Source organism: Fringilla coelebs (assembly GCF_963513975.1).
Source record: "Fringilla coelebs genome assembly, chromosome: 18".
Classification (NCBI taxonomy): Eukaryota; Metazoa; Chordata; class Aves; order Passeriformes; family Fringillidae; genus Fringilla; species Fringilla coelebs.
Genome location: NC_140044.1, coordinates 7,917,417 through 7,939,628, shown reverse-complemented (window position 1 = coordinate 7,939,628; position 22,212 = coordinate 7,917,417). Strand labels below are relative to the sequence as shown.

Below are 22,212 nucleotides of genomic sequence, written 5' to 3'. Positions count from 1 at the left end.
GCTGCCACAGTTGGGGAAGCCTGGCCAGAGCTCTGGGATGTGTTACCATGGCACACCAGAGAGACAAGAGGCAAGTCTGAAATAGGCAGACTTTGGGGAGTTGCCTGAGCAGCACAGTGATCGGGATGGGGAGCAGAGAGTGTCATGGCATCAGGAGGGATCTTAGAAACACACTCTTTCTAGTGCCACACCAAGGGGGTGATGCAGCTCTCCAGAAAGGGCTTAGCACTGAAAATTTGACTTAACCCTGGATGACAATCTCCAACTCCATGAAGAAGCCTCTGCTCTCCCCCAGGTGCCCTCTGTGCATGGCCCAGATCCCATCCTCGAGCAGCCAGTGAAGGTGGAGCTGAGGCAGCAAGTCCGGCGCGATGAGGTCTCCCAGGACGGTGAGCAGCTCCTGCCGGTGGCTCTCAGTGCCTGCACCCACGGCTTTCCCGGCGGCGATCACGGCGCGGTGCTCCAGGCACAGCCGCCGCAGCCACTTGCAGAGGGGGAGCACCGGGAGCTGCACCGGGCAGGCGCGGGCCAGCGCGGCTGGGGCTGTCAGTGCGGGCCCGCTCCGCTCTGCCGCTACCGGCGGGGACCCCGCGGCGTGTCCCGGTCCCTGCCGCGCTCCGCCGCCGCCTCCCCCGTCCGCGCCAGTGGCGGCGCGGTGCGGCCTCACCCGGCGCTGGGCTCGGGCGCCGCCCGCAGCGGCCGCTGTGCATCGCCCCGGGCCGGGCACACCGGGAGCGCCGCTCGCTGTGGCTGCTCCCCAGGGCGGCGTGCGGGCAGCGGCTCCTCCCTGGCTGCCTCTCCCCCTTTCCCTCCTCCACCCGCATCGCTGTGCGGCGACTGCGCTCTCGCTCGCGTCTCCCTTCAGCAACAAGCGCACCGCTCTCCGCCCTCACTCCTTGCTCCCCGCAAGGAAGGCGTAGAGGAGTTGTCCTCCCTTGCCTGGCACCCAGTGAAGAAGAAGACTCTCAGCAACTGCTGGAAGAAGCACTTCATCACAATGCTGAGGAAGCTCATTGTGTCTTTACACCTAAACCACACGGTTCTACAGCTCTGGAGGAGTGGGCTAGAACATGACAAGAAAAGCTTCAAGGAAGGAGGTTAAAGTGTATTTCAAGAAGGCAAGTTATATTTTAAAAGGGCAAAGGGAGCAGTTGCATAACTAGTGAGTGACCTTGTAGCCTTTGTGCACACAAGCAGATCCACCAGCTAAGATGGAAAGAAAACAATGTTGCTGCACCTGCTTGGAGAAGTGAAGGCCGTGGAATGCTCCCTGAGGGAAACCTGATATCACCTTTCCACTGCGGTGAGGTAAGGACAGCTGGAGAATGCTGCAGATGCCGATGCTTGGACTCTTGAGCTGGAAAAGGCAGGAGCTATACAGCGAACACAGCAAGTGCGTGGAACAGCTGGCAGTGCCCCGGTACCGGGGCATCCCACTACCGGGATCAGCCCGGTTATCAAAGCCATGTACGGAACAGGGCCTGTGCCCGGGGCAGCGCTGGGCTCGGCCCAAGCGGCGGTTCCACGGGGCCTGCCGGTGTTACACCGGGGGACCGCGGGCGCACGGCCCTGCCACTGGGGCTGCTGCGAGCTCCAGACGGACGCGGCGGGCGGGCCTTACCTGACGTCCTGGCGGTCAGCGGTGCCGTGCTGCCGGTTGTGGCTGCGCACCAGGACTCAGCTTCGCAGTCTGTAGAGGCAGCCCTTGCAGGCGAGGAAGCGGGCGCACGGCGAGCGGTGGTCGCGGAGGCACGTCCGGATCCCCTCCGCTCAGCCGCCCAAGCCCACCCCGCCATCCCCGTTAAACCAGCCGGGCACCTCCCGCACCCTGATCTTGGCCAATCAGCGCCGTTTTCTCCCGATTGACAGGAGGCGAACCAACCAGCCCAGAGTATCCTGAGAAGACTAGGGTGACTGACAGCTCTATTATCCAATCACATGGCGGTCTTCGCCCCGCGGATGGGCGTTGCTTCCTGGTCCGCCGTGCAGGTCGGGTCGCGGTGCCGGTCCTGGTTCGCGGAGGTGATGGGGGCCCCAGGCGACGCTGGCGGGGCTGGAGCGGGGCCGGGATCCGGGCCGCCGCCGTCCGGGGACCTGCGCAGCGTGCTGATCACCAGCGTGCTGAACCTGGAGCGGCTGGAGGTCGACCTCTTCAGGTGCGGGTGGACGCCGGGGCAGCGGGACCAGCCCGCCTCTTCCTCCGCCGCCACCCTTACCGCGGCCACCTTCTCCCCGCAGGGGCCAGCACCACTGGGTGCCCGCCACGCAGCACCTCTTCGGCGGGCAGATCGTGGGGCAGGCGCTGGTGGCGGCGGCCCATGCCGTGAGCCGCGACGAGCAGGTGCACTCGCTGCACTGCTACTTCGTGCGGACAGGTGCGCCCGAGGAACGGGGAACCGGGCGGCGGGGACGGGGTGCAGGGGTTCGGGAGGGGCCCGTCAGTGGTTGGGGAGCTTCCCTTCTCCCTGGGGAAGTTCGCAGGAGTGAGGAGACGCCGTCATCCCGGTGCCAGCAGACAGGCAGGGTGTGAGTGGCACTGCCGGGCCCGGCCCCCGCGGGGCGCGTTTCGCCTGTGCGCGGTGCGCCGTGGCCCAGCGGCAGAGCGTCCCTTTCCCGTCGCAGGGGACCCCAAGGTGCCGGTGCTGTACGAGGTGGAGCGGACCCGCACAGGGAAGAGTTTCTCTGTTCGCTCTGTAAAGGCCATCCAGCATGGAAAGCCGATCTTCATCTGCCAGGCCTCCTTCCAGCTCTCGCAGGGAAGCCCAGTGCAGCACCAGTTCACCATGCCGACCGTGCCACCCCCCGAGGAGCTGCTGACACAGGAGGAGCTCATCCAGAAGTTCCTGCAGTGAGTGGAGTGGAAGGGACACGCCAGGGATGCCCCTTGCTGCCTGAGGCATAGAGAGGTGTGGGAGAGTACTGTCTGAGGAATTCTCTAATGTGCCTGGGAGGGGAACAGAGGAGCAGGACACAACAGGAGCTGTGCCCCTCTTGTCTTTCTGTGTGCCCCTGGGTCCCTGGGCTGGAGCTGCTGCCAGTAGGATGTGTTCCAACCTGCCTGTCTGGCATTAACCTTGCTTCTCTGTGCTGGGCTGCAGGAATCCTAACGTGGCTGAGGGATACAGGAAGCGTCTCACCAAGATCCAAGCTCAAGATGTGCCGATTGACATTAAACCCGTGAACCCACCAGATATATTCAGCTCAGAGCCACGGGAGCCAAAGCAACTCTTCTGGGTGCGAGCAAGAGGCTATATAGGTGGGTCCTGCTGGGTCCAGGTGCCTCCCAAGCCAAGGGCTTAAGCACCAGCTCACACTGTGGAGCACTGTTGCAACCGAGTGGGGTAGGAGGGCTGTGATTAGGGGGCTGCCTGTGCCCCAGCCTGGGCACTTCAAGGCTGTAATACAGCTGTGGGTGCAGAGGTGATGCCATAAGCCATGCTGGGGCATAGCATGGCAAAGGGAAAAAGTCTGGAAGAATCTCATCTGTGCTTGACAGCTGGCTCCAGGGGAGCAGAGCCCCTGGGGGACATGCACCCCAGGCATGTCCCACGGGCTCCTGGGGGACAGGCAGCACTGGTTGCCCTGCAGGGGAGACTGACATGAAGGTGCACTGCTGCGTGGCTGCCTACATCTCTGACTACGCCTTCCTGGGCACGGCCCTGCTCCCGCACCGGCAGTACCGCATCAAGTTCATGGTGTCCCTCGACCATTCCATGTGGTTCCATGCGCCCTTCAGAGCTGACCACTGGATGCTGTACGAGTGTGAGAGCCCCTGGGCTGGTAAGTCAGGGTGTTTTTGGGAGACCTTCATGGCCAAGGCCAGCCCTGCCTGTCCTGGGGGCAGTGGGCTGCAGTCTGACGGTCTCTCTCTGCAGGTGGGTGCCGGGGCTTGGTGCAGGGACGGCTGTGGCGCAGGGATGGGGTCCTGGCTGTCACCTGCGCACAGGAAGGTGTCATCAGGGTGGAACAGACACCAACCCAGAGCAAGCTCTAGCTGAGGAGACCCTATAGACTGGGGCTGAAGCATGCCAAGGGAGGGACCCTGAGATCAAGACAGGACGTGGACAAGAACAGGAGAGAGACCAGGTGGGACCAAGCACTGCAGGAAGTCCCAGTGCCAGAGGTGTCTGTAACAGACTGTGACCAACAGAGCATCACTGCAACCAGCTGCTAGCTGCACAGCATGTAAGCAAGTGCTGCCATCAGCTATCCTTCACCCACCTTAAAATAAAGCCATTGGGTGAAGAGCAGGACTCTGTCCCTGGAGTTTGTCCCCTTGGACCCGTGACTGTGCTTGCACGAGGGCAGGCAGTGCCAGGATCACAGTGGATAACTCTGCCCCCATGCCAGGCGGAGTCACAGGAGGGGAAGGTGCTACTTTGGCACATGTTGTTTCCTCTTCTCACTTCTGCACTGCTTGTACTGCCCTGGCTCCTCAGTTGCTGCTTCTGCTTGTCCTTGGGCTCCACCCCAGGACTTGGGCTTGGGCCCAGCTGGGAGCAGGGAGAAGGGGATGAGGCAGCTCCCACCTCTATGTGGAGGCTTGAGGCCTCCCACTGATGATGCCCTGGGGTAGTAAGGCTAAACAGACACAGCAGGCGCCTTGCTCTTCTTCCTGCCAAGACTTTATTTAATAAAGTCCTTTCTATTGTGTAAGTTTTTGGGAAGTTCCCGGCAAGAGCCCTGGACCCTGCCAGAAACTTTCCCGTTCCCTTGCAAGGTGCCAGTATGTCCCAGCTAAAGTCTAAGCCACTCCAGGATCCCCTGCAGAGGGGGAGCAGCTTCTGGCAGCACCAGTGTGGGTGGTGGACCCCCGTGAGTCCCCAGCCCCGCAAAACAGACTAACCACAGAGAAAGTGCATTCAGGAGGCAGCTCCAGGCATGGACTGTGCTGCCCGTGGGACTGCAGTGCTGCTCCCCTGCCCCATTGCCACCCATGGCATTTCCCTTGCTGTTCCCAGCTGCCGCAGGCATGTGAGCTCCCCCACAGCCCTTGCCCTCCCACCCAAGTGAGCACAGGTGGCTCATTCCAGAGGTTCTTTGATCAGGCATTCCTTCAGGGAGGGCTGCTGCTGCAGGAGCAACCCAGCTTCCCGCAGGTCCTGCAGCCGGGCCTCCGAGCGCCGCTTGTCCTTGCCCACCTTCCAGGCCAGGTGGACGTGGGCCTGCAGGAAGGGTCCCAGGAGTGGGTGGCTGCCCTGGGCCTCCAGCAGCTGCAGCGCCTGCTCGCAGCAGCCGTGGGCCTCACTGAGCTGGTCCAGCTCCTGGTGGCACACAGCCAGCCCAGCCAGGGTCAGCAGGAAGCGGCCGGAGCTGCAGACCCCCAGGCGGTCCTGCAGCCGGTAGGCGTTGGCCCAGGTGGCCAGGGCCTCGCGGTACATGCCAGTGCACGTCAGGCGCTGTGCGGCCTGCAGGTCCGGCAGGAAGAAGAACTCGAGGAACTCAGGAGAGCGGCGGATCTCATCGATGGAGTGCAGATGGGACAGGAACTGTTCGAAGGCTCGGCTCCGCTTGGCAATGGTCTCAGCGGTGAAGTTCCGGCGCAGTCTCTTCCTGGGGAAGGCAACGCTGGCCATGTCGCAGCTGAAGCGGCAGCGCAGGCGGCGGTTCAGCTGCTCAAAGTCCGAGTAGCGCCGGGCGATGGTGGCAGGGGCCTTGTCAAACTGGCCAGAGCGGATCAGGTAGATGGTGTAGAGCTGCGGGGGAGGCAGGTGTCAGGCACTGCTGTGGGCACGATGCTCCTGGCACAAGCACAGCGGGGTGTGCGGCCTCAAAGGGGCTGGGGGAGTTTGCCCGAACAGAAGGGAGTGGATTGGGCTGCTGCAGCAGCAGCATCCATCAGCAATAGTTACCTGAGGCTCATCTGAGCCGCCGGCACCATCCGAGCAGCACGGGGAAAGAGAAAAATATAAGCGCCAGCCCCGTGGGATCCCTGCCCCGGGGAGAGCAGGACTCGTACCCAACCCGTGCCCGCCCAGCCGCGCCGGGCTCACTCACCACGTACTTGGAAGAGCGCTCGCTGACCACGCTGGCGCTGGTGACCTCGAAGAGCAGCCGCTGCGGTGCCAGGCTGCCCCGCGACCTCCGCCACAGCTCCTGCAGCTGCCGGGTCAGCAGGCTGCCCCCGGGACGCTCCGCCGCAGACACCCACTCTGTGCCGGGAGAGGGGTGTCAGTGCCCTCCGTGGGGACAGGGCTCTGACATCTGCCTGGCTGCCGGACGCCACCATCGCAGGAGTGTCCCTGGAGTCACCCCAGTCCCCCCAGCTCACCGCCCCAGCACCTGCCTCCGTCCTCCGTGCCCGCTGCCGCCCCCGGCGCCTGCGGCGGCTCTTCCAGCTCCTCGCTAGCTCCGTCCCCCTCCTCCTCCTCCTCGTCCTCGTGGCTGGTGAAGCTCAGGGTTCCGCTGAGGCGCGTCGACAGCCCCTCGGTGTCGTCCTCCAGCTCCGAGCTCTCCGGGCAGTCCTCGGCCTCGCCGCCGCCGCCCGCCGGCTCCTCCCGGCCGGCCTCGCCCGCCAGCGCGTGCCGCAGCCGGTGCAGGATGCGGGCGGCCATCGCTGCCGGGGGGTCCGGCCCGGCACCGCCACACGGCGGGGCCCGGGGCTGCCCACCGCGGCACGGCCCCCCGCGGGGACAGCCCGGCCCCGGGGCGCGCTCCCGGTGCTGCCCCCGCCCCGATCCGTTCGCGCTGCCCCGGGCCGGGCCGGGCCGAGCCGGGTGGTGCCGAGCGATGGCCGCTCCGCCACGGCTCGTCCCGGGATCCTCCCTGCGCGGCTCCGCCTCCGCCGGGAACCCGGATCGGGGCGGCGGAGCCGGCACCGCCCGGCACGGCCGGGATCGGGATCAGCGCTTGCGGCACCGTCCAGCACGATCGGGATCGGCTCTCCCGGCACCGCCCGGCACGGCCGAGATCGGGATCGGTCCCTGCGGCACCGCCCGGGACTCTCGGATCAGGGTCAGGGCTCAGCCTGGCTCTGCCCGCAGCCCCTGCCTAGGAACCGACCCCGGCCTTCCCAGTCTCAGCTCCTCTGTCCGCTGTCCGGGATGTCGTGGTCGGGCCGAGCCCCGGATATCTGCCCTGGGGCCACAGGAGCCACACATTTCGGTGCTCGGCGCTGCGGTGTCCCAGGGTCTTGATACCCCAACACCCTGGCACCGCTGTGCCCTGACAGCCAGATTCCCCAACACCCCTGTATCCTGCTACCCCAGACTCAGGCTCCTGATCCCACTGAGATGTCCCCCGGGCCACCTCGGCACCCTGCCACTCTGGCCTCAGTCGGCCTCACCACGCGCCCCATGGCCAGGCAGCACCTCCGGCACTTGCCCAGCCTTTTTTAGTGTCTGTCTGCTCACTCCTCACTGCTTCCTTGGGAATGTCTATAAATATCAAGGAACCAGCCCAGCTGCTGCCATCGCTCTGTCCATCGCTTGCTCACTGTGCCCTGTTCCAGCCCCCTGCACCCCACCCGGGCTCAGATGGGACCCCTGAGCTTCCCTAGGCAGGGTGGGATGCACTAGGGGCTGGACTTGTTCCCAGTCCCCACCTGGTGAATGGGGGTCCCAGCAAAAGCAGGAGCAGGAAAACCCCTAGGTATCCCTGGCACTGGGACCTTATGGGACAGAGATCTGTCACCCTGTCCCCACTGCAGCCCTGAGGCTCTGAGAACCACAGGGCATGGGCCACTTGGCCAGTGTGTCCCCAGAGCCACCGGCCCCAGCCAGTCCTGGCAGCAGTGGCTGGCACGGGCTGTGAGTGTGAGGACTGAGCCTTCGAGGAGGCACCGGGCATAATTCCCACTCCTCAGAAGCACGAAAAAATGGAGCCATTTCCGGAACAGGTGCCAACAGCACTGGGGACCCCAAACCATGGGGCTCATGCTCCAAATCTCTCCAGGGACTTCATGCCCTAGGCCCCACAGGGGACCCCTTCCTTATCTGGGGTGGGGGGCTGCAGCACTGCTCTGCCTGGGCCCCCTGGAACAGAAAATGGGGGTGCAGGGGGGGACACTGTGTTGGGGAAAACCAGCTTATATTGGGAGCTTGGGCCAGGAGGGGCTGCATTTTCAGAGGCCAGGGGGTGATAGTCCATGCCCCTTGTGCAGGGGGGACCCTGTCCCCCTTATCTGGGTGATGCTGATGGCTCCAGGGCTATTTTTAACCCCCTCATTGCTGAGTTGCCTTGGATGGGGGTGTTGGGGGTGGGCAGAGCTGCGCTCCTGCCACAGCTTTGAACTCCCTCCTGAAGGGCTTGAATTTCCATCCCAGCCTCATCCCCATGTTAATCCCAGCCCTTGGCCAATAAAGCTTTGGCTAAATTAGGTAAAGGCGCCAGTTGCCAGTGAGAGGGGCTGAGTGCTGCCAGAGTGCTGATAGGCTGAGGGGGCCAGGGGGCAGTAGCTGGAGGCACATCCCACAGAGGAGACTCTACAAATTCGGGTGCCAGGGGCACTACGAAGCTTCTGGGAGTTCCTGCTGCAGGAGCTGGTGGTTCTCTGGGGGTGGGAAGCACCATAAATTCCCAAGATGGTGAGTGTTCCTGTGTGCTGTGTGCTGTGTACCAGGACAAACCTGACTGGGCAGGAGGCACCAGGGGGGTCTGGGCTGTGGAGGTGCCTCTGTGGCAGAGGGCAGCAGGGATATGGTCCCCATTGCTGGGCTGACCATGGCGGTGAGGGCAGGGAGGCGTTGGGGTGGTGCAGGGTCCTGGCAGGACAGATTGAGGGTGACTGTGTGGCTGCTGAGGGGGTGCAGGTGTCTGGGGACACCATGTCAGCCCTGTTTGGAGCTCAGGGCTGCACAGAGGCAGGGGAAGCAGGGGGTGGCTGAAAGCCGAGTGCTGGGTCATGCGACACGGCACTGCTGCTGGCTCCATGGCCGGCCTGCGCCTCCAGGAGAAACTCGATCGGGGTTGACAGGTGCCACGGCTGCAGCCCCAACAATCCCTACAAGGGGAGCTGAGGAGGTCCCAAAAATAGCACTGCATGCCCAGGATGCCAAGGCTGTACACAGGGACCATGACCCCAGCACAATGGAGCCCCCCCAGGTAGTGGGGGACTCAGGCAGGCAGCTTCCTGCAGCCCTCCGTGTTCATGGATGGCCTGGAAGGCATTTGAACTGTAGGGATTGTTGGTGTCTGTGGTTTATGCCAGCACAGGATTGTCCTGCAGCAGGGCAGAGGCTCTTCCCAAAGCCAAGCAATGTTGGGTCACACTGTATGAGGGGTCTCTGGCCTGATATGGTTGACCCCTCTCCCTTGCCTTGCAGACGGACCAGCAGGCAGAAGCCCGTGCCTTCCTCAGCGAGGAGATGATTGCGGGTGAGCGTGGGGACAGCAGGGACAGGGGCCAGACGTGGCCATGGTGCAGGGCTGGGCTGTGCCCCACTGCTCAGAGACCTGACCTGTCTCCCCACAGAGTTCAAAGCCGCCTTCGACATGTTTGATGCTGATGGCGGTGGAGACATCAGCACCAAGGAGCTGGGGACGGTGATGAGAATGCTGGGCCAGAACCCCACCAAAGAGGAGTTGGATGCCATCATTGAGGAGGTGGACGAGGACGGTGAGCAGCCCTTGGTGGCTGGTGGCAGGGGTGGGCACTGGACCCTGGGCAGGCGGCCTGACCCACGCTTGGCTTCCTCCCCGCAGGCAGCGGCACCATCGACTTCGAGGAGTTCCTGGTCATGATGGTGCGCCAGATGAAAGAGGATGCCAAAGGAAAGTCTGAGGAGGAGTTGGCCAACTGCTTCCGCATCTTTGACCGGTGAGTGTGGGGGCAAAGTGGCCCATCCTGTCTGTGGGAGCAAGCAAGGTCCCATCCCTCCCTCACCCTCCTGCAGGAATGCGGATGGGTTCATTGACATTGAGGAGCTGGGTGAGATCCTGAGAGCCACCGGGGAGCCTGTCACTGATGAGGACATAGAGGACATGATGAAGGACTCAGACAAGAACAATGACGGCCGCATCGACTTTGATGGTGAGCAATGGCCCCAGCCAAGAACCCATGTTGTGCACCCAGGCAGGGCCATGGGCTAAGGCTGCTGCTCTCTTGCAGAGTTCCTGAAGATGATGGAGGGCGTGCAGTAAGGGACCAGACATTCCTCAGGCCAGCTGCTGCACCCAGCCCTGCTCCCCTGCTGTCCAGGGAGCAGCAGCTCCACAGCATCTGGCCCTCAGCACTGGCTGGGACCTTGCTCTGTGCCAGGGTCCTGGTCTCATCTCACCACCGGCGGCTGAGCTTTTCCTCCCATCTGTCACCTGTGGCTTTGATTCGAGCCCCAATTAAAGAGGAAAGGCTTGAGCTGCTGGTGCAGGATTTCACTGGGGGTGCATGGGGAGGGGGGCTGTGGCAGCATGTCCCTGCTCTGCTCCCCAGGGAGGAAACGTGGGCGGGCTCACACCACAGGGCAGGGCTGCAGGGGCAGCCCAGAGTTGTGGTTCCCACGGCCTCTTGGGCAGGCGCCAGTGCTGAGCTCAGAGTTTCCGTGCAGAGCAGCTCGTTCGCACGCCAGAGGCTGAGGGAGCCTGGCCCTGGCCCCGAGGGTCCTGCTCCAGGGCAGGGCTGTGGGACCACAGGAGTTCTAGGGAGCCACTACTGCCTGCCCCACACTGAGACCCACATCTCCCACCCAGAGGGCCTGGCTGTAAGGGGGAAGGGTGGGAGGGCCCCCGGGAGGGCCCCCTCCCTACAGGGGAAAGGTGACACTTGTCTCCTTGTCTCTCCGTGAAGAGGCTGTGCCAGCCTGCTGGAAATCACAGCTCCGTGGGGACCAGCCGGGGTGGAGCACGGCAGAGGGATGAGGCGGGGTGCAGTCCCCAGCCAGGGTGGGTGGGACCGCGAAACCAAAACACAGCACAGCGCTGTGGCACAGAGCAGCCGAGCCCCCGGAGAGCCAGCGGCCACCGCGGGCATCCTGCCCCTGCCCTGTTGTCACGGGCTGTAATGGCACCAGGCAGAAGGGATGCGTGCCGTGGGCGGGGGGCAGCGGGAACGTGTGCCACAGCCCAGGCTGCATTCTGCAAGGCCACGGCCGGACACCGGCAGCTGGTGCTGCAGCTTGGGGGGAGCGGTGACGGCCCCCGGCTGCGAGAGGAGCGGCGCAGGAGGAGCACAGAGGCCCGTGAGCTCAGCATGGGTAAGGAGGGAACTGCTGTACTGGGCAGCAGCCACGGGGAGCCTCTGCACCCGCAGTGCTTGGCCCCAGGGCAGCCCCAGCTCACGCGCTATCCCACAGGGCTGCGGCGGATGCTGCTGGCCGGGCTGCGGCAGGGCTCGGCCAGCCCCCGGGAGCGGCAGGACCTGGAGCGGCTCTGGGTGCTCTTCCTCTCTGCCTTGGAGCTCTTCCTGCAGGACCTGTACAGAGCCCAGCACCTCTGCCAGCTCTTCTCCGTGCAAGGGGGTGGTGTTGCCCCGCTGCGCACTGGGCTCGGGGGCTGGGGGTTGCCCAGCCGGAGAGGAGGGGGTCCCACGCAGCCCCTGACTGCCCAGAGCTTGGAGGAGGAGATTGAGCAGGTGAGGGCCACGCTGGCAGAGATGGAGAGTGGAGCCAACATTCCACCATGGACAGTGGAAGCCACAGAGACCACACAGCCAGCAGAGACAAGCGGCACCACAGAGAGAGCAGCCTGGGGAGGCACCTGTGCTGGGCACTGCTGTGGGGTGCTGAGCTAGGGGAGCAGGAGATAGCAGCAGAGGTGGCCCCCCTGTCACAGAGCAAGGGACAGAGGTACCCGTAGAGCCTCAACCCCTGCCTTTGCAGGTGATGGTGGGGGGCTGCTCCCACTCTGTAGACAAAATGGGACCACTCCAGGCCCCCAAATATTGATAAATTCCTGTTACCCCACAGAGGTCAGTATCCCTTCCACCCTTCCTGCCCACACTTGCAGAGGGGCCTCTGGGCACTCAGGGTGTGCTAGAGCTGCCACAGAATCCCCTGCAGAAGTTATAAACCTGCATTTATTTATACATTAACCGTGGCTCGGACTGCGACATTAATTTAAAAACAGCCTATGATACAGAAGGCAGGGAAGGCTGGGAGGGAGGGGGTGTGCTGAGGGGCCGTGGTGATGGTCAGGTCTCCTGGCTCTTGGTCTGCTTGTTGTACGTCTCCCGCACATACTTCTTATAGGCTGAGGAGAGAGGGGAAACATGACACCAAGGGTCCTGAGGCAGTGGCCAGGGCAGCTGTGGGGCAAGACAGGCACTGGGGGCTGTGCTGCTGCCCATCCCTCTGGGGAGGGGGCAGGAGGGTTCTGCTTCAGGCACTCACCGACTTGGTTCTTCCAGAGCTCGGCGGCATGTGTGTTCAGAGGGCTCTCAATGTTTGGCTCTGGAAAGAGTGGCTGGGTCAGCTGGTGGGAGGTGACCTGGACACCCCTGAGCCCTGATTGGGGTTGGACAGCCCCACCACCATCAGCATCCCTTCCCCCAGCACTCCACAGCAGTTTGTCCACAAGACCCACCTGCCAGCAGGCTCTGTATGGAGAGCAGGATGGTGCGGACATCATACAGCGCTGACCACTTTTCCTTGAGGATGTCGAGGCAGATGTTGCCCTGGGTGTCGACGTTGGGGTGGTAGCAGGGGGTCAGGAACCGCACGGTGGGTGCTGTGTAGGGGTACCCGCTGGGGAACTCTAGCGACAGCTTGTACCGCAGCTCCTCGTAGGCCTGGGGGTGGGAGTCGAGGGGGACAGGAGTCAGGAGGGGCCATAGCCCCAGAGGTGCGGGAAAGCCTCGGGGAAAAAGAGGTACAGGGGCACTGGAGGGCTGGGACCACCCTCAGCTGAAGGGAGGATGGTGGGGCAGGGTCAGGCCCCCTCAGACCGGGATCTCGCTTCTCACCGTCCCGGCGGCGCCATCAATGGTCCCGATCCACTTGAAGAGGTTGTCGGACTCGGGGAAGGCAGAAATGCCTTTGTCACCGGACATCTAGGGGGGCAGCGCGTTAGGGCGGCCCAGGATACCCCGAGACGCAGCCCCACCCCAGTTCAGCCCCAGGTGCCTTTGGGACCCCCAACACCCGGCTTGGTCCCAGGATCCCCAAACCCCGACTCGGCCCCGAGGCCCCACTCACCATCAACGCCATCAGTTCTTGCTGCAACCTGCGGGGAAAGCGCACGTTACCGGCCGGCTCACCGGGGCAGCTCCCGCCCTCAGCCCCGGTCCCGGCTCCGCTCACCTCTTCCCCACCGCGCCGCGGGCCGCCGTGGCGCCGGTCTCAGCCGCTTTGCGGGCGGCTGCGCTGGACACGGCGGCGGGGTCGGCATTCTGTGAGGCCATAGCGGCTCCCGGGTCACGGACCAGCACACCGGCACCGGCCGCCGCTGCCGGCGGGTCACGGGCTGGACGCGGCTTCCGCTCCCTGGCGGCGCCGCACCGGGCTCCGCTGGCTCCTTCCCTCCCTCCCGCAGTCTCGCTCGGGGCAGGACTCGGGCCCCTCTGCGGCTCTGCCGGTGCTGAGCGGCGGTCAGGGCTCCCCTAGCGGGGTTGCCCCGTGCCGAACGGCGGTGCTTGGGGCTCTCCCGTGCGGCGGCGGCCCGATCCTAACCCTCGTTCCAGACGCTCTGCGATTCAGGAGCGGCTCGGTCCCGACCCCTTCTTCGGTGCAGGAGCGGCTGGGTCCCAACCCCTCTCCGGTGCAGAGGCAGCTCGGTCGCAGCCCCGGTCCCGAACTCTCTCCGGTACGCTCGTCCCGCGCGGCCCCGCCCGCTCCCGCGCCCCGTTTGAATATTTCCGCGTGCGGCCCCTCCACCAATCACGGCGCAGCCTCGTTCGAGCCGGCCAATCACCGCCCGCCGAGGATGCAGCTCCCACGGTAACGGCCAGCGGCTGCTGATTGACAGCCGGCCGGTGACGCACCGCGCTGTGATTGGCCGCTGCCCCGCGGGGGCGGAACCGCGCGTCCCGCAGGCCCCTCCGCGGGCAGAGCCCGGTGCCCGGCCCAGGAAGCGGCGAGGTGCGAACGAAGCGGCTTTATTGGGGGGCATCAGGGTTCGGGGGGGTCCTCGGGGGGCGGCACCTCCCCGCCGCGGCGAAGCGTCTCCATGTGCTTCTGCATCTTCTCAGTCATCCAGGCTGGTGGGATGAAAGGCTTCAGCTCTTCCAGCCGCAGATCAACAGAGTCCCTGGGGAGGAAGGAGGGGGAGATGCAGGGACTCCAGCACCCACTGCTGACCCCAAACCCACCATGTCCCCTGGCACACATCAGTACCAAGCCCAGACCAAACCCGCCGTGGATTTCAATTAGCACTGAGCCCAAACCTACCATGGACCCCCAACCAACACCAAGTCCAAACCTTTGTCATCAACATGGCCACCTGGGCACCAAACCCCAACCATAACCAAGCCCCCCAGCCATCACACAGAGAGCCCCTCCAGCACAGGACACCCCTGCAATGCAGCACTGAGGAGGGACATGGTGGGGCCCCCTGGGAAGCAGCCCCAGGCCCAGCAGCACTTCCAGAGTTTCTCTTTGGTCCTCACCTGTAATCCTCACTGGCGGCCAAATCCCGAATGTCCTCTTCGATGAGGAGGTAGGCCTGTGGCACAAGGTGGGGGACACCTCAGGGTGCCTGCGAGGGGCAGCCAGGGCAGGGCCACACCCCCCAGCCACCGCTGTCCCCGTGGGAGCCAGCTGTGCCTCCCGGCCATGCCCAGTGCTGCGGGCAGGGGACAGACGCTGGCAGCACAGTGTCCCCACCCCGCCTATCCTCCTGCCGGCGCCGCCTGCCCTACTCACCATCTTGCCCCCAATGGCCCTCATGTGCTGCTGCTCCGTCAGCCAGTGCTTATCCTGCGGGTCGGCCGCGTACTGCAATAAAGCAGCAAGGACCGAGCTGAGAACGGGTGACAGACCCTAAAAGCCCCCTCCTGCAGGACGCTGCCCCCCGCTCTGCTCTGCCCCCCGCTCTCCCTGCCCTGCTCCAGCCTCAGCCCTGGCTCTGGCAAACTCGCCGCCCTGCCAGGCACATGACACCACTGGCTTGTGTTGTGTGCTAGCCAAACCTTGGAACGTGCTCTAAGACAACAAACAAGGGCATGGGGGAGGAGGTAAACAACGGAGCTGAAGCACACACTCCTAATTGGTATGGGAAACCATCTGGCTGTGGCACCTGACCTTAAAGAGGTGGGGATGCTTGATGTAGAGTCGCCCTCTTGTTCCTCCCATCCCGAGAGCTCTGCAATAGGAACACGAGGCGTGTTAGGGCTGTGGGGAGGGCACCTGCGGTGGCAGAGGCACACCCCTCTCCTCCCCAAGCCCTTCCTACTGCTTTTGAGGCAGAGAAGCGAAGTGACGGGAGGAGTGTCACGGGCTCCTGCCTGGGGACACCACCCTCCATCGACAGGGCCGTTCCTTACTTGTTTGCTCGAGATCCCAGCACAAAGGTTGTGGTTTCAGTCAGTCGGGATGGATCCCACTACAGAGCAATTGGAAAAGGGGCAACATTAGAAATGAAGTTGCTGCTGGCCATGCTCCACAAGCCTCGGCTCTCTGACAGGGAACCTTGGAGCTGCCTCCAGACTGGGAGGGAGGGAGCTGGCCAATGACCTCCAGCCTTCCGCAGGGGAGGGACGTTACATTCCATCTGGGCTGATCTAAGCGGTTTCCCTCGTGGGAAAACACTTGTGGGATTCTCCTGGCTACTCCCGGTCTCCTCAGGGCTCCCCCAGCGGCACCACACCGCAGGGCTACAGGCTACGGTGCCTGGGGAGACCAGCAAAGGCCTCCGGGCACTTCGCTTCCCCTTCTTGCTCCAGCCCTGCCCAGGGCCCCCTCAGGGCAGAGCACAGCCCACGCTGTCCTGTGCTCCTGCAGCTGCAGGGCTCTGCCAGCGGGAGCAAAGGGGAGGAGAGAGGGAGCCCAGCAGTGTCGGACAGCTAATACCTTTGGTCCATCCCTTTTCACAGGCTCAGAGACTTTGAGCTTCCACCTGAGGGGAAGGAAAACACAGTAAGAATGAGTCACAGTGGGATCAGCTTAGTCACCACCAGCAGCAGGGACTGAGCCCTTCCAGATCCACTGTTTGTCACACCCTCCATTCTCCCACGGCGCCCAACTTTGGACCCTCAGCTTTGCTGCACATTCTCCTCCCCTGGTTGCCCAGATCCCACCATCCCCTGTGTCTCACCACTCCCTCTGGATGGTCCATCTGGACCTTTTCACCCCTTTGGGCCTGTTTAAAACCCCTCCTTTTAAGGTGTTTGCCTCCTGAGGGGAACACCTCAACCTAACCCTGCTTCCATCACCTCTCTGCAGGAGAGGAGTCTGTGGGGTTTCTGTGCTCCCCACAGGCAGCCTCCTTCCCCCTGCCCTCCCAAAACAGGGGCTCTGGCTCAGGGTTTGTACTCACGCTGCCATGCCTGAGACTCCACGGTCATTTGACAGGCTCTGTCCTGGAGGCCGCCCCTTCCTCTGCATGGAAAAAACCTTCTGTGACCCAGCTGTGCTGCCTGGGGGAACCCTCTCAGCAACCCTCCCCCTCCCAGGGAAGCTGCTTCACAGGCAAAAACACTGCCTGCACAAGAGTAAGCACCTCCAACACCTCAAAAAAGCTGCCTGTGCACCTCCCTGCACTCACACTGTGGGAATGGCCAGGAATGAGGGCCAGGCTTCCCAAAACATAAAATCTCTTGTGGGGGAAACCACTGTACCTTTTTTGGAATGGGGCTCCCTCGGCGGCTCAGCTCCTCATCCATCTGTCGGGCACGCTGGAAGAGGAAGGGCCGTGGGATGAGAAGGGCTCTTCTCCCTACCTGGCCAGGTGAACACTGACCCCAGCCCACCTCCGTGAGCAGCACTGAACTGCAGCAAGCAGCACCCACACCTGGGATTCTCCTTGCTCTGTATTCCCTTCAAACCAAACATCCCCCACTCTGCCTCTGCACTACTGCACTGGCAGCCAAGGAGAGCCAGAAAACAAAGTGATCCCAGCTCTTCTCCCAGCTCTCTCACAGGTCATTTAAACCTCTGTGTACAATCACAACAATTACCTTTGGCACTGCCTGCTCATGGGGCAACCTGGGAACCACCTTTTTGCCATCGGAGAACAACAGCTTGGCCTGCAGGAAGACAAAGAAGGTTCCATGGATTCTGGGCTCAGAGAGGGCCGCATAAGCAGTCCCCACCTCTACATATCTGCCTAAAAGCCCTGCAACAGCTTTGCTTTTGGAGTGCTACCAGGCCATGCTTCCACAGACAGCCAGATGCAAAAGCACAATCTGAGCATGATAAATTCTGGTGAACTGGCAGCTAAGCAAGATGTGAAAGGAAAAATCCTGCCCTACCCTGCCAGGACCCTGTGACAGGTGCTGGGAGCCAGTTTCTGTGGGACTCCAGCAGTGTGCCATGTTCCTACAGCAGCAGTGAGGAGAAGCAGCATGAGCTGGCCAGGCCTGACTGTTCCCTTCTTCCCAGTGAGAATGAATCCCAACACAGCAGTCACACAACGGCTGCAGATGTCCCCTCATAGTGACAGCAAAGCTGTTAAGAGGGACACATCCTAGCCAGGCTGCTTTGCTTAGCTGGGCACCCAAGAAACACCTCCCCAGCACCCACCTGCTCCAGGCAGCTCCTACAGGTCTCCTGGATGAGCTGCTCTGGGTCCACCTCCTCCCCAACATTATCACGCACGTTGATGGCTGCTGTCTGGAAAAACTGGAGAGGAAAAGGCAGGAGAGGGTGACAGCCTGTGCAGTGTCAGCTCCCACGGCCAGGCACGATGGCCCCGGTGGGAGCCGAGCTCTCCCCATGCACCTTCAGGCTGCTGCCCGCCTGTCCCGGTGCTCACCTTCATGTACTTGTTGAAGATGCCCTGGATCTCCTCGTTGATGCTGGGCTGCAGCACAGCGCGCAGCAGGTCCATGGACACGCTCGGGTCCGTGAAGCTGCGGGTGGAGGGCTCAGGAGGGCGGCGCGGAACCCCCGGCCCGGCCCGGTCTAACCCGATCCTCCCCGGCCCGGTGCTCATCCCGGCCCCGCGCTCCCACCCTTCCCCTCCATCCGCCACGAGCCCCGCCGTACCTGGTGGTCATCTGGGAACGCCGCCCGCGCCGCTGCACCTGCCGGTGCTTGATCATGATGTTCCAGGGGCTCTGCGGGACACACGCGTCAGCCGCGGCCCCTCCGCCCTCCGCCCCCCGAACCGAACCGAACCGGCCCGGCCCCTCCTCACCGTGCTGACCAGCTGCTCCTCGGCGTCGCCCGGGCCCTCCTCGCCCGGCGGCCCCGGCTGCTGCTCCGCATCGCGGGCGGCGCCCATGGCCCCGCTGCCGGCTGCGGTGCCGGTGACCGGATGCGCGGGGATCCCGCGCCTGCATCATCGGGCCCCGACGGATGTGACGCGGTACCGGGGCACCGGGGCCGGGCCGAGCCCGGGCGGGAGCGGGAGCGGGAGGGCCTGGGGGTACAGCCGGTGTGTGCTCGGGGGCTCACGGCGTGCCCGCCCGGGAGGTGCCGCCGGGGCGCTGGCGCAGCCCCCGGTGTCCCCGCCGCCCCCCGGGGCTGAGCAGTGCGGAGGGCGAGCCAGGGCATCCCGAGTCCCTTAGAGTCACCCTGTCCCGCCCAGGGCAGGAGCTGTCCCTGCGGGTGCAGCTGGACACACGTGGCCCCTGGCCCTGAGAGCCGAGTACCTGCAGCTGGAGTGTGAATGCCAGTCGTTCCATGACCTCTGTGTTTCCTCGTATAATTTCCTCTTTCTGGATTCCCATTGCCTCTCTAAGCAAACATCCCAAAGCATTTCCTCATCTTGTCTAACGTGTGCAGAATAGCTAAAGAACTTTTCCGTAGTTTTCCAGATAATCATCTCACCCCATGTTGTGGTCAAAGAGAAGCATTTTTGTTGAATCAGCTGGAGAACAATTTGCATTGATAAACCATTTAATATTTAGCTCGTAACATTCTTCCTCATTCCAGGATTATTCAGCGGGAGAAACCAAGCACAGGGGATTTGCCGGAGCTCAGGGTGGGTCTCGCTGTGCAGAGCAGGGATGTGCTCCAGCAGCCATCTCCAAGTGCTGTCCTTGTCCTGTGTGCCAGTGGGGCAGCCCTGAGCCCTGCTGCAGGGGAAGGTGGCATCTCCTTCCCACCAGCATTGCCAGATGCTCAGTCTTGTTTCATTTGTGTTCCAGGGATGAGTGCATGTGGCACTTGGAGCCATGATCTAATTGACAGGGTGGTGATCAAAGGTTGGATTCGATGATCTCAGACGTCTTTTCCAGCCTAAACCATTCTGTGGTTCTGTGACCAATGCCTGGGGGCTGTGTTGGTGCCTCCAGAGGATGTTGTGCTGGTGTTTCTCAGCACCTGTCACTGCAGCCTGTGGCTGTGTCCCCTCAGTGTGACTCTCCTGGTGTAGCTGTTGGCTCCACAGTGACCACACTGGGCTCCCATGGATGCCTGGAAGAAGACTTAAATCCTGGAACAAATTCCCAATGTCGGAGTTGCTGTTTTTGCAGGGAGAGGGATATCTTTTCAATAATGTGTCAGAACAACATCTCAGGGATCACCTAAATCTAACTGATGTGGTGCTTTATTTGGGTCTCCTCCAGGCCCTGGTTTTTAATGGTAATTTTTCCATGGATCTCTGTGGTAGGTGCATGTCTGCCAGACATCAACACCTGGTTCACAGCTGAGGTGACCCATGTTCCTGTTCGGTTCTCAGGGAGACTTTGGACAAGTCCCTCTAACCCTCAGTATTCTCAAGTGTTTATTTCATCAGAGCAATTTGCTTGTCAGACGTTCTCCTCCATTAGCTCCCTAAATGTTATCCAGGATTATGATCTGCTAAAACAGAAATGTGCCAAAATTATGGTGTTGTTCCCAAAAGGAGGCACCACCAGGCAAGCACGGGGACAGCAGCAGCGCTGAGCTCTCTGTCGCGACACTCCTGAGGTCGGAAGGAGCCCTGCCATCCCTCAGGTCGTTCCAGATGGTTTTCCAGGTGCGTGGAAGGGAGCTGGTGCTGCTGGCACTGGCTGGCCAGCAGTGCCTGCCCCGGGGTGCCTGGCTCGGGGGTGATTAGCAGCCACAGAAACCCGCGATAAGCACCGGGCCGGCGGGTTCCGCCAGGCGGCTCCAGGTGTGGAGCACATCTCCGTGGACATGGGTGGTTCGGGGAGGAACTGCATCCACCTTGAGTCACAGCAGGAGGAGAAGGATCAACCTGTACTTAAAGCATTTTTCTTGCCACGAGCCCTCTTCCCACACAGATTTGTGGAGGTTTGCGCAGAGCTGTGCTCCTTCCCTTGCACTGGCCCTGCAATTTGATGTTGGTGGAAAGCTCTTTGAGCATGACTTTGCTTTTCCAGCCCTCCTGTCAAGTGCCAGCTTAGAGTTGTAGTAATAACATCAATCTCAAACCAAATAATTTCACTCACCCCACAGTTGCAAATTTAAACTTTGTTTATTATCCAGAAACTCCAACCGATTTGTGCTTGGTGCTGAAGTGTCTTGGGCAGACCAGTCCTTAAGTTCTGCTATCCTATTGATTGCAGATTGGTTTGCGTGTCATTCAGAAAGAAATAATTAAATAGAGATGGAAAAAATGAGAAAATTAGATTCCAACTCGCACTTCTGGGTGACTGGAGAATAACTTGGTTTAATGGGTTAGCACTCACAGAATTGAATTTTAGTTAAGCTTAATCTGCTGTCTCAAACATATTAAATATGTCTTTACCCTGAGATCACATGCAGAGGAATGGAGAGGCAGTGTGGCAGTGCATCTAATTTTCATTTACTCTGACTGTGGGTCCCTGGTGAAGGCCAGCAGTGTGGCTGCCAGTTTGCAGACAGGTTCCTGTGCTCTCCTCAGCTTGGGTGAGCTCTTGTGCTTGAAGACCCCTTTTCCTCCAGAGAGGTCTGTTTCAGTGCAGCACTGTTTCATTGGAGCAGATGTTTGTTGAACAGTAACTAATTTGGTGTTTGTGTATGCAGTAACTGCACTCCCATTGCAAATTCATGTGGTTATTGAATGCTTGTGTGTAAATTAATAGGGCTCTCATGCATGGACACTAAATCCTGCAATTCATGTTCAGAGTTCCCAAAAGCTGCATGGAGGCCACGTTGATGGAGTCTGGTTGGTCTGGGGGAAAGACACACTGAGCTCTGACTCTGCCCAGAGTGTGCTGAGTGTCCTGTGATAAGGTGGGTCCTGGGGAGGCCACAAAGCAGGAGTACCGTGGGTCTGGGGGACAGCATTAACTTGCTCAGGAGACTTTGAGCTCATTTATGTGCCTAAACCTGGCAACTGACAGCAGGAACTCTGAAAGAGCTGGAGCACTCTGCTTGGGAATGGGATGGTTCAGAGACAGGTGCTCAAATGAAGCCTTGAATATTTGACCTACAAAAATCTGCAAAGAACCTCCAGGTATGAAACAGGAGCTTTGAATGAAGGGCATTTTGCATGTGGAAGAAGGGAGCTCCTGGTGCTGCTGCCAGGTGCTCTTGCCCTGATCCTGTTCCATCCGGGATGGCAGGGCCAGGACAGGCTCCTGCCTGCAGCAGAGCCCAGCCCTGGGGCAGAGCCTGGTGCTGGGGTCACTGCAGTTGGCAAAGGTCATCGTGGGGATTCCTGTTGAGAGCAGCACTGAAGAATCTGCCTCTGTGCAGTCCTGGTTCCCCCTTCTGTCCTTCTTCAGTCCTTGCGGCGTCCTCCTTGGAGCACAGCCAAGTCTGGATCCTGCTCCTGCCTTGGCTGCGGGTGGAGCTGGAGTGGCTCTTCGGTAAACAGAATTAGAGGCAAATGTGGGAGGTTCCTGAAGTCACCTGTGGCCTGCCTCCTCCCTTTCCTGGACCCGGGCTGCCTGCGAGGCCCTTTAAATTGCGGGTTGGGCACAGCCCTGGACACAGACTTCATCAGCATGGCACCAAGCATCCTCCTGCTGGGGCTTCTCACCCTGTGGGCACAGCTGCAGGCAGCACCCATTGCAGGCAAGTACGGGTGGGTGAGAAGAATATTTAAGAATGTTTTTTCCTTATTTTCATAGAATCACAGGTGTTTTGCAGGTGCTGGCAGGTGCCAGGTCGCTGCCTTGTGAGGGCAAGGGAAGCCACAGGGGGAGTGGGGTGGGATGAGCTCGGGCCATGTGGGGCTCACTGCAGTGCCACAGCGAACTGTGGCACAGTGCCACCTCTCCCTGAGTCCCCAGGCGTGTGTGGCTGCTGGCCCCAGGGCTGAGGTGCCCAGGAGAGACCCTCAGGCACCAGCCCCACCATGACACTG

The 22,212-nt window shown here is 61.8% G+C and overlaps 6 protein-coding genes across 6 annotated transcripts; 3 read left to right on the top strand and 3 right to left on the bottom strand.

Annotated features, from left to right (window-relative positions):
- Positions 1-1,938: 1,938 nt before the first annotated feature.
- On the top strand, positions 1,939-4,228 carry ACOT8 (acyl-CoA thioesterase 8; the record flags this gene model as incomplete). Its single annotated transcript, XM_084217966.1, has 6 exons — positions 1,939-2,156; positions 2,239-2,375; positions 2,623-2,848; positions 3,099-3,256; positions 3,589-3,780; positions 3,876-4,228. 6 exons carry the CDS (start codon positions 1,939-1,941, stop codon positions 3,992-3,994), a joined length of 1,050 nt encoding a protein of 349 aa, XP_084074092.1. The 3' UTR covers positions 3,995-4,228.
- A 392-nt stretch (positions 4,229-4,620) lies between these two features.
- Positions 4,621-6,751, bottom strand: SNX21 (sorting nexin family member 21). Its single transcript, XM_084217784.1, has 3 exons — positions 6,287-6,751; positions 5,998-6,152; positions 4,621-5,696 (listed from the first exon to the last, which is right to left on the bottom strand). The coding sequence occupies exons 1-3, from the start codon at positions 6,552-6,554 to the stop codon at positions 5,025-5,027; spliced, it is 1,095 nt and encodes a 364-aa protein (XP_084073910.1). The 5' UTR covers positions 6,555-6,751; the 3' UTR covers positions 4,621-5,024.
- A 1,719-nt stretch (positions 6,752-8,470) lies between these two features.
- TNNC2 (troponin C2, fast skeletal type) lies at positions 8,471-10,263 on the top strand. Its single transcript, XM_084217641.1, has 6 exons — positions 8,471-8,525; positions 9,264-9,315; positions 9,413-9,556; positions 9,643-9,757; positions 9,834-9,970; positions 10,049-10,263. Exons 1-6 carry the CDS (start codon positions 8,523-8,525, stop codon positions 10,078-10,080), a joined length of 483 nt encoding a protein of 160 aa, XP_084073767.1. The 5' UTR covers positions 8,471-8,522; the 3' UTR covers positions 10,081-10,263.
- Positions 10,264-10,914: 651 nt separating this feature from the next.
- Positions 10,915-11,941, top strand: LOC311160795 (regulator of G-protein signaling 9-binding protein-like). Its single transcript, XM_084217870.1, has 2 exons — positions 10,915-11,129; positions 11,229-11,941. The coding sequence occupies exons 1-2, from the start codon at positions 10,937-10,939 to the stop codon at positions 11,663-11,665; spliced, it is 630 nt and encodes a 209-aa protein (XP_084073996.1). The 5' UTR covers positions 10,915-10,936; the 3' UTR covers positions 11,666-11,941.
- An 8-nt stretch (positions 11,942-11,949) lies between these two features.
- On the bottom strand, positions 11,950-13,748 carry UBE2C (ubiquitin conjugating enzyme E2 C). Its single transcript, XM_084217871.1, has 6 exons — positions 13,173-13,748; positions 13,068-13,095; positions 12,836-12,922; positions 12,457-12,661; positions 12,264-12,323; positions 11,950-12,123 (listed from the first exon to the last, which is right to left on the bottom strand). The coding sequence occupies exons 1-6, from the start codon at positions 13,271-13,273 to the stop codon at positions 12,065-12,067; spliced, it is 540 nt and encodes a 179-aa protein (XP_084073997.1). The 5' UTR covers positions 13,274-13,748; the 3' UTR covers positions 11,950-12,064.
- A 218-nt stretch (positions 13,749-13,966) lies between these two features.
- DNTTIP1 (deoxynucleotidyltransferase terminal interacting protein 1) lies at positions 13,967-18,293 on the bottom strand. The gene is made up of 13 exons (XM_084217782.1): positions 18,166-18,293; positions 18,015-18,085; positions 17,782-17,878; positions 17,550-17,648; positions 16,985-17,053; positions 16,646-16,702; positions 16,345-16,406; positions 15,879-15,924; positions 15,353-15,411; positions 15,111-15,171; positions 14,733-14,804; positions 14,477-14,532; positions 13,967-14,118 (listed from the first exon to the last, which is right to left on the bottom strand). Exons 1-13 carry the CDS (start codon positions 18,250-18,252, stop codon positions 13,980-13,982), a joined length of 975 nt encoding a protein of 324 aa, XP_084073908.1. The 5' UTR covers positions 18,253-18,293; the 3' UTR covers positions 13,967-13,979.
- Between the last annotated feature and the right edge of the window lie 3,919 nt (positions 18,294-22,212).